The sequence below is a fragment of the Diabrotica undecimpunctata genome, chromosome 4 (genome assembly GCF_040954645.1).
Source record: "Diabrotica undecimpunctata isolate CICGRU chromosome 4, icDiaUnde3, whole genome shotgun sequence".
In the NCBI taxonomy this organism is placed as follows: Eukaryota; Metazoa; Arthropoda; class Insecta; order Coleoptera; family Chrysomelidae; genus Diabrotica; species Diabrotica undecimpunctata.
In genome coordinates this window covers 137446100-137460302 of record NC_092806.1, presented here as the reverse complement: position 1 = coordinate 137460302, position 14203 = coordinate 137446100, and the positions used below count along the sequence as shown (strand labels likewise).

The following is a 14203-nucleotide window of genomic DNA, read 5'->3' as shown; positions in this document are numbered from 1 at the left end:
CATCCATAATCAGGTTGAACAATAGAGGACTCAGGAAATATCCCTGCCTTATCCCATTGTCAGCTTTATTAGGGTCGGTTGGTTCTTCTTCTACTTTTACTTTTATTGTGTTATTTTGGTATATATTTTCGGTCGTTTTGATTTTTCCTAGAGGTATCTCTCTTGCGTACAATAAGTGGATAACGTTTTTTAATTTGTGTTTCTTCTGCATATCATTATTTCTTCTGTGTATTAAAAGTTAAATTTTGCTTATTATTAAGATTCCCTGAACGTGTTTATTAATTGTCTTGTTTCTGCAGTACGAATATATGTGTATCATGATAAATTGTAATGCATATTTCATTTGCGTTTGCCAATTACTTTTTCACTTCCTCAGCGATAGGTCTTTTTTTCCTCATCAATAACCTTATCTTATCCTCGCTCGATACAGGTATTCTAAGATATTTATATTTCACTATATGCTCTATCATTTGGTTTTTATCTCAAATTTGCACCTATGACGAAATTTATAATACATATCTAATATCTGGTGCTTTCATATGAAACTGGAATAAAACACTTGGTAGATAATATTTATTTGTTTTGAGTACACTTTTTTTAGAACCTAGTACATAAAGGAATAAATATTTGTCTGTTTAGTGTTTTCCAAGTCTGTAAAACATAAACAGGCTTAAATATTAGATTATACATTTATTAAGAATATTCAATATCGAAATTGAAGATTTTGTATCACAAAATATGAATAGGTTTTTACATTTTGTTTGACGTTTTAATCTTCTAATCGGAGTTCATTTTTCAAAAAACTATAAAATTGTGAGAACAAATTGCTATATAAAAGTACGAGGCAATATTCTCATGCTGTGAGCTTTGCTGCTCTGTTACTTGTATAACGCTTAAGCTATTTTTAATTTTTTGTCAATATTTTTGAGGTGTTTCCTTAAATGACCATGTTTAAGGTTAGTACGTTTGATTAAATGAAATTGATATTAATTTAATAGTTTCCATTTTATTAGTACTGATGGTATATAACTAGCATCTGTTGGTACTATATATCAATTTTAACATGTGGAAGTGAAAGCACTCTCTTGTTAGTATTTTCAGTGTAAATTATGTGGCAGCCGTAGCTCAGTGGCTGTGTTACTGGTTTAACAAGCTGGAGGGCCCGGGTTTGAATCCTGGCACCAACAAAATTTTCAATTTCTAATTTAACTGCGCTGCCACCGTGCTTCGGAGGGTACGTAAAGCCGTCGGTCCCGGCTACGAAAGTAGTCGTTAAGTCATGTTAGGGGCGCTTGCGCGACCTGAAAACCCTAACACTAGACCTTGGCCAGAAGGTTACACGAACTTACTTACTTACTAGTGTAAATTATGACGAAACCAGAAATAACCCATAATATTCCCCCCGTGTGATCTTAGTATTTCCATTGATTGAATAATATAGGGTCTCCAATATTTCAGTCAATGGTATGTCAGAGTGGTTTTTATTAATTTTTATATATATTTGCAATATGAAGAAGAAAGTTCAGTATAGGCAGTTAAACAGCTAACCTGTCAATTTAAAAGTAAGAGCAAGTACCAACTTGCCGAAAAGCATACCCATACACAAAAGGGATGATAAAATGTAGTGCACAAACTATAGCGGTATAAGCTATATATTAATTATTAGGATATACAGATTTTTTTCTGATAAACCTATAACGATTGATTGAATAGGTGAACTATCAAATAGGAGACTATTAGTGTGGAATTAGAAAAAACTTAATAGAGACCTGGACAAAGAAATGAGAGATCAAGTACTAAAAGCAAATAGACTGGCAGGATGCCTTAATAACACTATATGGCTAAACAGACACATTAACACTGAGATGATATCAATTTATAAAGCCAGTGTAAGACAAATAATGACATATGCTTCAGAAACAAGACCCGGCACAGCCACAACGCAAAGAATAATGGAAACGGCAGAGATGAGAGTACTGAGAACAATTATAGGAAATACGCTGAGAAATCAAAAGAGAAGTGAAGACATTAGAAGAAAATGTAACGTAAAGTGTATAAATGAATTTACACAAAATAGAAAAAAAGAATGGAATAATTACATAAGCAGAATGGAGGAGACCCGTGACGTCAAAATTGGAAGAGATAAGTCATGAATCGGCAGAAGAAGTATCGGATGATCGCGCAAAAAATGAAGTGATAACCTTCCATAGAGGTATTATTCCACCAATGAACAAGTAAAATTGCTTATAAAGAGAAATAATAACAAGAAAAAAAAGTAACATCTCTCAGATAAATAAGCGGAACAACAGAAACTGAGTATAAACGTGAAATTCCAGAATTAACATTAAATAAATTACCGCAAATCGTACGAACTGAAATAAGTGTTATTTTCTGCTCATATATATAATAAGAACTATATTTAAACCACGTGACAGAAAAAAAATTATATATACATTTACTTCTAAATGATTAAGGTCTATAAAATTATTATTAAAGTTAAAGCTTATACAAGCGACAAAGTTTTTAAAACAATTAGACCGAACATAATATCATAACTGTAACACATAATATATACGGAAACAATAAAGAAATAGATATGTTTAGTGGTTATGAAACCGCTTGTCGTCTGCCATGAATTTTATTACAGAATCAAGTTACCAATACCATAAGACACCAAAATATTTTGTCTGAGTAATGACTTACTACGATAAAAAGAAATAGAATACTTTTATAATACACAACGTTATAACGTTGTGTAAACGCATGTTAATAACAATTGGTAATAAAGACATAAAGATACCCACTAGAAAGTTTAAAATTTCAAAACTACAGTAAAATAAAGTTCAAGTATATTATTTTCATTATTTGTTCAATACTGATGCCATCAATTTTTATTTTACATCTAGTTGGTTCTTTGCTGACTACTATTGTTTTAGTTTTCTGAGATGAAATTGTCATAATAAATTCATAATGCCAGGTATTTTATTTCCATTACCTATGTGGTTATTCCATTCTTTTTTTCTATTTTGTATCCATTCATTTATACACTGTGTGTGTGTGTGTGTGTGTGTTTTGTTTTATGGCACTGGAACTGAGCCAATTAGCCAGAACAATATTTATACACTATACGTTACATTTTCTTTTCGATTTCTCAGAGTATTTCCTGTAATTCTTCTCAGTACTCTCATCTCTGCCGCGTCCATTATTCTTTGCGTTGTGGCTGTGTCGGGTCTTGTTTCTGCTAATGCCATCAATTTCTATTTTACATCTGTGGTCCTGTGCTGACTACTATGGTTTTAGTTTTCTGAGATGAGATTGTCATATTAAATTCTTTTGCTCTTATGTTAAATTTGTGGACCAATCTTTGCAGACTATCTTCATCTTGGGCTATTAATATTGCGTCATCTGCGTAACGGAGTATTTTAATTTCTTTGTTTCCCATTCTGTATCCTCTTCGTTTGTTAACGCTTTTGATGATTTGATCCATGATCAAATTGAAGAGCATGGGGCTCAATCTCAACGAATCCCCTTGTCTTATTCTGCTGCCTATTTCTATAGGTTCTGTAAGTTGTCCCTCTATTCTGACTTCAATTTTGTTGTTTTGGTCGATGTTTTCGATAGTTTTTATAATATTTAGGAGAGCTTCTCTATTATACAGAAGATGGATTACATCTTTCAGTCTTACTCTGTCAAACGCTTTCTTTAGGTCAATCAGACACAGAAATGCTAGTCTATTATACTTCAGTGATTTCTCAGTAATTTGCTTTATAACGAATTTTGCATCTGTACACGATCTACCACTTAAAAAACCCGGTTGTTCATCTGCTAAACTTATATTGTGATTAATTAGCACTTGTAAAATTTTAGTTGTAAGTTTTAGCGTAGTATTTAACAAGTTTATACTTCTGTAGTTTTTTGTCTGTTTTTATCTCCTTTTTTATATAGTAGAGTTAGTTCGCTCCTTCTCCATTCTTCCGGCATTTTATTGTGTTTTATAATTTTATTAATTAATATTGTTAATTGTTCTGTCATTGCTGCTCCACAATATTTCAGTATTCGTTTGGTATCTCGTCTTGACCTGCTGCTTTTCTGTTCCTCAGGTTTTCAAGTATTTTCCAAACTTCCTGTACATTTATATTAAGTTCTTTATATGTTGTAATTTCTGATATTTCCGGTTCTAGCATCGTTTGTTCTTCTCCTGTATATAGCTTTTTTAGGTAGTCAATCCACGTATCATTTTTTATGTATTTTAGTTCTATTAGTTACTTTACCTCCGTTCTTTGACGTCTGATGAAGCGCTATATTTCCTTTTGCAGACGAGAAAAATTATGTTCCATTTCTTTCGAAAAACGTTCCCAGTGACCATTTTTTATTTTTCTTATAAGTGCATGTGTTACGTTTCTAATTGTCTTGTAATTATGTTATGCCTCTTGTGTTTTGGTTGACATGTATTTCAGGTAAGCTTTTTTGTTTTCTTTACATTTTTCCTTCACTTTACTTATATTTCTTTTACCGAGAACTTTCTTGGCCGAGGATAAGATATTAGACTTAAGTATTGTTCAGCTTTCTTCGACTCCATCACTTTCTGTGATATATGTATTTCTGTTTTTCTCGGTTCTTCTTTTCTGGAATAGGTATCTTGTCGAGTCATCCTGTAAGCTTTCGACTTTTATCTTTGTGGTGTATTTCGGTGTTTTGTTATCACATATATGTGTTTTCATTCGGCACAATACCAATTTGTGATCGCTTCCTATTTCTGCTGATGTTAGTGCTATCTATTCAACAGAATATAGTCTATAATAGATCTTTGTCCTCTACTGTTTTCAAAAATGTATTTGTATTGTTCTTTGTGAGGGAAAAATGTATTATTATTACGTATCTGGTTTTTGCTGCAGAGGTCCGTTAGAAGGTTTCCGTTTTCATTTCTGATATTTTCGTTATATCGCTGTTTTATCGCTGGAACTAAATCATTGCCAACACGGGCGTTAAAATCACCCATAATGATTATATATTTATCATTTGGGGTCTCGTTTATTACAGTCTGAAGGTGTTCCTAGAAGTTTTCCCTTGTGGTGGTATCTTTGTTGTTCTCTGGAAGTGAATTGCTACCACATGCAGAGGTTTAACATCCAGTATAATTTTTACACTTACTATTTTTATATTTGGTGTAAAAAATTTTTGTGTACTAACAGAGCGACTCCTTCTTTGGCTCTGGTTTCTTTGGCAACACCACTGTAAATCATGAGATGGTCATCTATAATAATTTGACCCTTTTCCTTTTTTCTTTGTATCTTTTAACGCACACATGTCTATATTTTTTTTTCTACAAGCTCTTTTGTAATTTTCTGCTCTCTTGTAGAGACTTTACGTTCAAAGCACCGATGCGAAGTGTATTTCTCGTTTACCACAAATTTGTTGTCCTCTTTCTCCCGTTAGTCGTCGTAATGAAATCATTCCTGTCCCGAGGCATAATTCTGTTTCTATGAGCTGTATGGTTTTAAAGTCTATCAGTAGGGTGCAAAACTGGCTGTAGACCCCCTCCTCCTTTATTTGGGCTTGGAACCGGCAACAGTTCTGTCGAGCTACTCAATCTACCCAAAAAAACTGCAGGCGGATTTGAGATATGTTACTTAAGGATGTACTTAATCTCTATTAATTCTTTGATCTGTTTTTTATTCTCTTTCAGATCTGTTTTATATTAGGTAAATTCTTATTTCATTCCTTAGGTAAATTCTTATTTCAAACCCTCCGGCGCACTTTCAGGTCTACATGTTATATAAGTATTTTAGTTTTTTTTTTCATTTTACTTTTACCCCTTTTTGTACTTACTTTACTTTCCGTGTCCGGAACACCAACAGCTTTAAATTTTGTATTTCCAATGGTTGGCTACATAAATGGCCCTGTCATTCGCTAAAAATAAATCTTCTTCTGTGTAGGTCTCTCTCATCTCTGTGTATGCTAGTAGATTTTTTGTGGTAACAAACTTTATAATCATACCGAAGGGGCTTCTAATTTCAGAAACTGTTACACGATTACTCTATTTGATATATGTACATGTAGGTACTAAATGTTTTAGTGCCAATGCATTTTAATAAAAAATACTAATTAATAAAAACGGAGATTTTCGCTTTTCCAAGTTTATAATACACACTTTCTTATGTTTGAAAATATATAAAAGTAATATAAATTACCGCCTTGCTTATTAAAACTAAAAAGTAAAATAAAGGTATATGGCGGTTAACAATTTATATTTAACTACATAAATTAGCCAAATAGTCCTTAAATTCCTCCATGATTAAATTGATAGATATTTAAATAAATTTCAAGTTCCAGAAGGTATCTGCTGTAAAATTTGAAAATCTACTACTAATACAATTATTGGCAACATCGCAGGAGTTTAGAAGTATATGCAATATCGTAAATACGGATCCCAAAAATGGTTTATACTTTTGTGGAGTCCACTTAATCCTACGTGTTGGTCGGAGTCTACATAAAGCGCTACTTAGATAATAAAATACACGGTGTATATTCTACTGGAGTTAGTATAATACCGTTTTAGAACGGAGCTTACATTAACCGCTAGATGTATATATATATATATATATATATATATATATATATATATATATATATATATATATATATATATAATGCAATGAATACAGATGTTTTAAAACTGCAATTTATTTTACATACAATGGTGTTTAACTTGTAATAAGATTTCAACTTTACTTATTTTGAAGTTAGTTTTTATGTAAGTAATATACACCGCTCTCCAAAATTAACAAACCATCTTAAACGTACCATAAGTTTGAACCTATCTTTTTTCTGGCTCGTTGATTGGATTTTATTGATTTTTATTTCACAATCTAGGTCTATTTCTAAGGAATTATTTTATCAATATTTTCTGAGAAATGTTAACCTTTTACCTATATACGGAGTGTAAAAAAAGTTGTGTTTTTACATGGTATTTTGCAATTACCTGTGGAATTTATTAGAAAAAAACGCTACATCTTATTAATACTGTGAGACAGCTTCATCTTTTCTCAACATTTTCATAAAAAAATGATATTGACATGTCTATTATTAAAAAAGAAAAACATTGATGAAATATAAGTAGTGGAAATCACATTCAGATGGCAGTGTACGGATATAAAATAAAATCGTTGCCAATTCTATTGCCATTGTAATTTTTGCTACTTTTGTAAAATAGGCAGGGCCAAACTAAGGGTAGACTAAGATAAGTTTAGGTACGTTAAAATTTTTAATAGAATATTCGTGAATGAAATAAATGGTCATAATTCCTAAGATGCTTTTAGACATAATAAAGATAATTTGTTGATTAACCACAGCTATTAAATTATATGAACTAGGAACATTAATAATTTTAAGTACATAGTTACCTTTAGTGAACATTTATTAATAAGATGCTCCGTTTCGTTAATTTTCCCTAGTACTACGTCAAGAGTTAGAGGAATGTTGTCCATAATAGAACCGTGCTCTACTTGTCTTATTCTAGAACGAGTTACTTTATCATATTCTCAAGGCTATTCGAATAAACGGTTCTTTTTTTTTCTTATGGGAGTTACGATTGGCCCATTTTTACTTTCACCTCTATATCGGAATATAGTTCGTCAGAGACTCCAATCATAGCAGAAACTTCTTCCACTATTGTTGATACACTTAATCATTGTTACTGTTTGACAAAATAGTTAAAAATATTTAACACTATTTTTTTTTATTCGCTATTTAACAAATTACCGTTTTTGAATTTTATTACACTGGCGCCCATTTTGACATTTGTACGACATAAACGTCTAAGATCAATTGATCTAAGATCATCTACCTAAATTATATATTATAATTGAAGACATTAAAGAATAGTTTTGAATTGATAATTATATTTTCTTAATTCTTAATTATTTTTTAATGTCTGTAATTGTAAATTCAGGTAGAGAAAGTTTGGTACCATTAAAAGGATATTAAGATCAAAAAAGGATTATACAAATAATGATTTCATTTCCACGAATTGCAAACAATTTTGAAGAGGAAGTATTAAACCGAAAAGACCAAACTCTCGAAATATAATTTTCTATTTTTAAAATACTAACAGAAAAATTATATAATTAAAAATTTTTTTCACAAAAGTGCAATATTATACATTCATAAATATTTCTCAAATTATAATTCTTTTATAGGAGCCGACCCATAACGTACGAATAAAAACTTTGACAACATTGTAGTTATTTCTGGCATATAAAAAGCACAGGTCTATCTCTGTAACGCTGCCATCTGAATGTGAATTTTAAAGTGAGTTGGCCATAAAAAAATCAAAAAAATTGACAGGACAGACTGTTTTGCTGCTTTGCGCTTGTTAGTTAGTTTATATGGACCGTATTTCAAGAAATCTAAGCCACGATGAATGATTGTGTGAAGGCTATTACTTTAGCTGATGTAGGATTAACTTATGGTGAACTAGGCTTGAGGTTAAGGGGCACCCTAATAAGCATAATATTCAAATTAATAGAAACACTATACAAAGCGACTCTCTGAACAAGATTTGGGTGTAAGGATACAAGCCAGAGCACCAGCTTTAAACGTAAATCATCGTAGAAGTAGATTGCAATTTGCCAGAAAACACCTTGACTGGAATGTTGATGACTGGGAGCAAGTATTGTTCACAGAATAGTCGAGATATTGCTTATATAGCTTAGATAGACTTTTAAGAGTTATTCGACAGCAAAGAGCTCGCTATTCATAGTGGAACACACGACCTAATACTTATTTATTCATTGGAGAACATTTTGTCTAACCATGTAGTTCACTTTACTCCTTATATTGGAAATAATTTTCTTTTAATGCTTGACAATACACGACTGCATGTTGCACGTGTGTTCCGAGGTTGGTATACAAAGCATAAAATGGCTACCCCGCAGCTCTGATCTAAATCCTTTAGAGGATTTGTGGAATGTTTTTGATTGTCAAATCTTCTTCTGCTTCCTCTTTATAAGCAATTCTAATTGTTTATTGGCGGATTAATACCTCTATGGGAGGTCGTCCGATACTTCTTCTGCCGATTGGTGACTTACCTCCTGCTATTTTGACGACATGGGTCTCCCCCATTCTACTTATATGGTTATTCCATTCTTTTTTCTATTCTGTGTCCATTCATTTATACACTGTACGTTACATTTTCTTCTAATGTCTTCACTTCTCTTTCAATGTCAGCGTATTTCCTGTAACTATTCTCAGTACTCTCATCTCTACCGTTTCCAATAGCCTTTGCGTTGTGGTTGTGTCGGGTCTTGTTTCTGAGGCATATGTCATTATTGGTCTTACACCGGCTTTATAAATTCTTGATTTCATCTCTTTCATTTCGTTTCAGTGTTGTTAAGGCATCCTGTCAGTCTATTTGCTTTTTATACTTGATCTCTCACTTCTCATAGGTCTCCATAGCTAGACAGTGTAATTCCCAGGTATTTTATTTCCATTACTTGTTCAATACTGATGCCATCAATTTCTATTTTAGATCTGGTTGGCTCTTTGCTGACTATTGTTTTAGTTTTCTGAGATGAGATTATCAACTCAGGAGCGGATAAACAGCACCTGTCTCTCTTGACGATATAAAAGATATTGTGAGACCAAATACGACGTTTGTACAAATGTATTGTCGCTGGAAAAAAGTAATTAGAAATAGAGACGGAAATATTTGTTATTAAGTGTTTTTGAGAGAAGGAACTTGTTAAAGATTATTTAGGTAATATCTCCCCTGAATTAGCTGGGCAAATTATACCCTGGGATATTACCCAATAAAGGAAGAAGAAGAAGATTATTTAGGTTATGTTTTTTATGCTTTAGTTGTTTTAAATTTATCTTTTACCTGGGTGCTCGCCACTGGGCAGCTTCCCACTATGTTATTGTACATATATTATACATATTGCTTATTGTTTATAATGAGACAGATTGCAATAAACATTGGATGTTAAAAAAAAAAAAAAAGTTGTTTTAAATGTCGATAAAGTTTATCAAATCATCAAATGCCCATAAATACTTGTTACATTTAATGTTTTCTATAATCTGTGATAATAGAGATATCCAGATTTTTTTTGCAAATATGTTGACAAAAGATAATCTCGCAATAATAACAAGATGTAGCAGATGATGTGAATTTCACAAGGTGTTGCACAATGAGATGAAAAATACAATCTTATTTTTACATTAGTACAGTAGTTCCATGTGATAGCTTTACATCTAGGCCTTGCAAGTCTCATGCTATGCAAGTCCGTCTTGCATGGCATATCTCTTGCCTAGCCTGATCCGTTTACATCAGAGCTATTTTTGTGCAATTTTGAGATACCACTTTCACTGTTGCCAACAGAAGAAATATATCAATACATTAACTTTACATATTTCACTTCCAAATTTCAGTCTAGCATTAAATATATTGAAATATAAATTACGAATTAATACATCCAATAAATAACATTTACACTTACACAATAAGTTTTATCCTAAATTCTAAACTATAAATTTTGTTATATTGACAACATGAATTTTAACGATACGTTACATCAAAATAGCATGAAAAAAAGAAAACGTTCTAATTTTTCGTCTAGCACAGGTATTGCTTGGAAATATAGCCTGGGCATGGGCAGTTACATAATATGTCTTGCATAGTAAACAAATTGCATAACGTAACGTCGACTTTAGAAATAGACCTATAATTAAAAAAATCATCGAAATTTAATCAACGGTTAAGAAGAAAAATAGCTTCAAAGTTATGACACTTTTAAGATGGTGCGTTAATTTTGGAGAGTAGTATAGTTACAAATTACGTTGGGCTTTTACGTTTTCTTGATTCTAAAGCATTTGAAATGTAAACAGGGTCTCCCAAGGAAATGACACCAGTTCTAATGACTTCAACATAAATTCCCAGCACAGTTGCTTTCACAGGTCCTTTGCTCATCCTATACCTGGAACATGGAATTTCTTTAGATTAGAACAAACAATGTTTATGCATATGAAATAAAAGTTATTGAAAAATTTTGAAAGATTGATTCACTGATTATGATGAGTAATCATCAATGAATGATAATAAATAATTGGTGAGTACTCAGTAGCATTTTCAGAACAAAAATAATAAATATTGATTTATAAATATTGGGTTTTAAATCACTGAACCTTTTAATTTATAAAAGATTTATGTAAAAATAAAAATACGGTTATACTTAAAAAATGTATTATTATCAATAATTTTATGTAAGATTTACATTTCTCTCTATTTACATACATATAAATCATTCGATACAATCATTCCAACGTATTTCTAATTTTTTGATGCCGCTCTTGTAAAACGATTTATCTTTGACTTCAAAATAGTGTTCAGTTTTAGCGATTTCTTTTAGCATTGTCTTAAATTAAATAATAAAAATAACAACTTTTTCTTTATCAAGTGAGGCCTTTTCTTTGTGGTTTCGGTTTTCAAATGCTCCGATAAAACAATATAGTAGTGGCTATTGATAGTTTGTCCATGTTTTAAAACAGTCAATAAAAATACTTGTTTGCGGGTCTCTAACTATAGAAGCCATAACATTTTCAGCAGTTTGTTGCGTCTTTGGTAGCTTTGGACAGCTTTCTCCAGGTGCTATCCACTCAGATATTGTTTCATCTATTTGACATACCGATGCACAAACTCCGACTTATTCTGATTAAACATGTCCAAACAGCACCGAGATTCATTAATTCGATGTTGTTTTTGCTCTGGTATGAAAAAATACGGCACCCATTTGGAAAACAGTGCCAGCGTTATCATACACAAATGATCATGTATAATAGTCAAAACGCTACACTCTTGTATCTCTCTCTTGTTAGTGAGTTTTACATAATAATTTTTAGAGCTTTTTCGGTGTTTTCGGGAATAACTGCACCATTTGGTCTTCGAGAGCACTCAACATCATTGGTGTCGATACGGCCGCGTTTGAATTCAGCAAACCATCGTTTAATGATTATAATCTATAGAGCAGAGTCCCGGTAACACTTTTTGAACCATTGCTCAGTTTGGACAGTGTTTTTTTCCATCAAATAACAGTGATAAATCAACAAAAGATATTGCTTTAAATTCTTGTTTATAAAAATCACAAAAGTAGCGTCATTTCAAGCACTGTAACTCGGTAAATAATGATCCAAATGACATACAATTTTGACAGTATGCTTTTGCAGGTTCTTCTTCTTTAAGTACTATGCCCAAATTAGGCGTGGGCAACTTCCATAGGACTATTTGCTGATATTGTTCTCGATCTTCCGCGGCATGTAACAATTCACCTGCTGATAAGCCAGTCCATTGACGAAGACTTCGAAGCCATGAATATTTCTTCTAACCAATTCCTCTTTTTCCCTCCGTCCCTTTGGAAGTTAGGACTACCAAAATGTGATTACTACGATGTATTAAACTTAACATGTATAATTATTGTAAAGTTTGTAGTACATTCTACTAATATTGTTTGAGTATATATTTTAAGTGTTCAATCATGATTGGCGTTTATTAGATTTTAGAAATTAAATTCAAAAAAAAAAATTTGAATCGACGAAAGCAAGGAAGTATTAAAGAAGCAACAGAAACGTAATCAGGAAATAAACTCTAGCAAACAAACGATACCTACTGTATAACAAATAATTTAATTTAAAGTGTATTCATTTTATTTTCAAAATAAGATATCCACTTTGGACAATTTTGGACATTTTTTCTGGAATTAGGGTAAAAAATTATTTTAAAAGTGATATAACTCATTGATCCTTATTTTTTATAGTTATTTATTTAATAGATTATCAATAACATCTTTAAATCTCTCAATAGAACGTCACTAAATCCACATTTAACAAAATTCCCTTTTTTTGTTGATCGCATTCACACGATTGACCGGTTGACCTATAAAACAGATAATAAAGGAAATTAACGCTGATCACAAAACAGAACAAAAATAAAAATAGGAACCTCATTAACGGAGAAAGTTAACATTCAATCAGGTATAAGACAAGATGACAGCTTGAGCCCGTTATTGTTTAACTTGATAATGGACAAACTAAAAGAAGAAGTAAAAAAGTCATGAAGAAGCTACAAAATGGGTAACAGGGCAATAAAGATTATATGCTAGGTAGATGACGCAGTAATGATATTAAATAATGAAGATGACCTACAACGAATAGTCCACGCTTTGAAATCTAACGCAGAAAAGTTTAATCTGAAAATATCAGCACTAAAAGCAAAGTCTCTCGTTATTGTTAGGGAACCAGTGAGATGCAAAATTGTAATAAACGAAAAAATAATAGAACAAGTATGGAAGTTCAACTATCTGAGTTAAAACGTGACCCACTCATCTTAGGCGATTTATTTTGATGGTTTTTGCGATTTCTTCTACATCACCAAAAAGTCTATAGAGTTCGAAAATATATCGCCTTCTTCACAGACCCTGCTCCTCAACTCCGCCATATATAAGTCTTCAGTACATGGAATATGCATTAATGAAGCACATTTTGTAATTTTTTAAGAAAAGTTTGGCAAGATATAAAGCTTCTCAGGTGTTTACTAACGGTTTGTCTACCTCATATTCACTCAGGTTCACTCGTATTGAAGAAGATAAAAGTTATATTTATCATAATTTGTTAGAATTTGTTTTTAACTCTACGTAAGACTACCATGAAAAAATAAGTTTCCGATGTTATCAAAGAATATTTTAGTCAAATGGCATTTCTTACCTAACAATTCTGTAAAGGAACCATCACCTTAAGATATACCGATTACACACTTATAATTGCAAAGAGTCAGAAAGGCTACAGCGCCTTTCAGTTGAAGGAGATCTAGTGGGGCTAAAAAATCAATACCGCATAAAAGGAGATATTAGTGGTAATCTTGAATCCGAACAAACCAGTGCACATAAATGTATATGGTACGGTAATAACTAAAGTCTCAATAACTGGGCAGTTGGATCAGTAAAGATCTGAATTCTAATTTTGAAATCCGAACCTGAATTGAAATGGCGATGCCAACCTTTTTGAGAATGTTACTCTTATGAGATAGGTCACTCGTGCAAATAAGATACAATTTTGTGACGTCTTACACATATTCTACACTGATATATATGAAAAAAAGCTTGGAAGTTAAAAGTTTGCAGTTTGAACAGACTTCAGATGTTACGAATACTTTGGA

The 14203-nt window shown here is 31.9% G+C and overlaps 1 protein-coding gene across 2 annotated transcripts in view; it reads right to left on the bottom strand.

The window, feature by feature from the left end:
* Positions 1-10709: 10709 nt before the first annotated feature.
* Positions 10710-14203, bottom strand: part of LOC140440100 (mitochondrial amidoxime reducing component 2-like) — a 36600-nt gene continuing 33106 nt past the window's right edge. Inside the window, exon 5 of one of the 2 annotated variants that reach the window (XM_072530379.1) lies at positions 10710-10973. In XM_072530379.1, coding sequence (XP_072386480.1) covers positions 10832-10973 — 142 coding nt within the window. In that variant the 3' untranslated portion in view covers positions 10710-10831. The remainder of the gene's footprint in view (positions 10974-14203) is intronic. The other variant, XM_072530377.1, reaches the window with a different exon arrangement.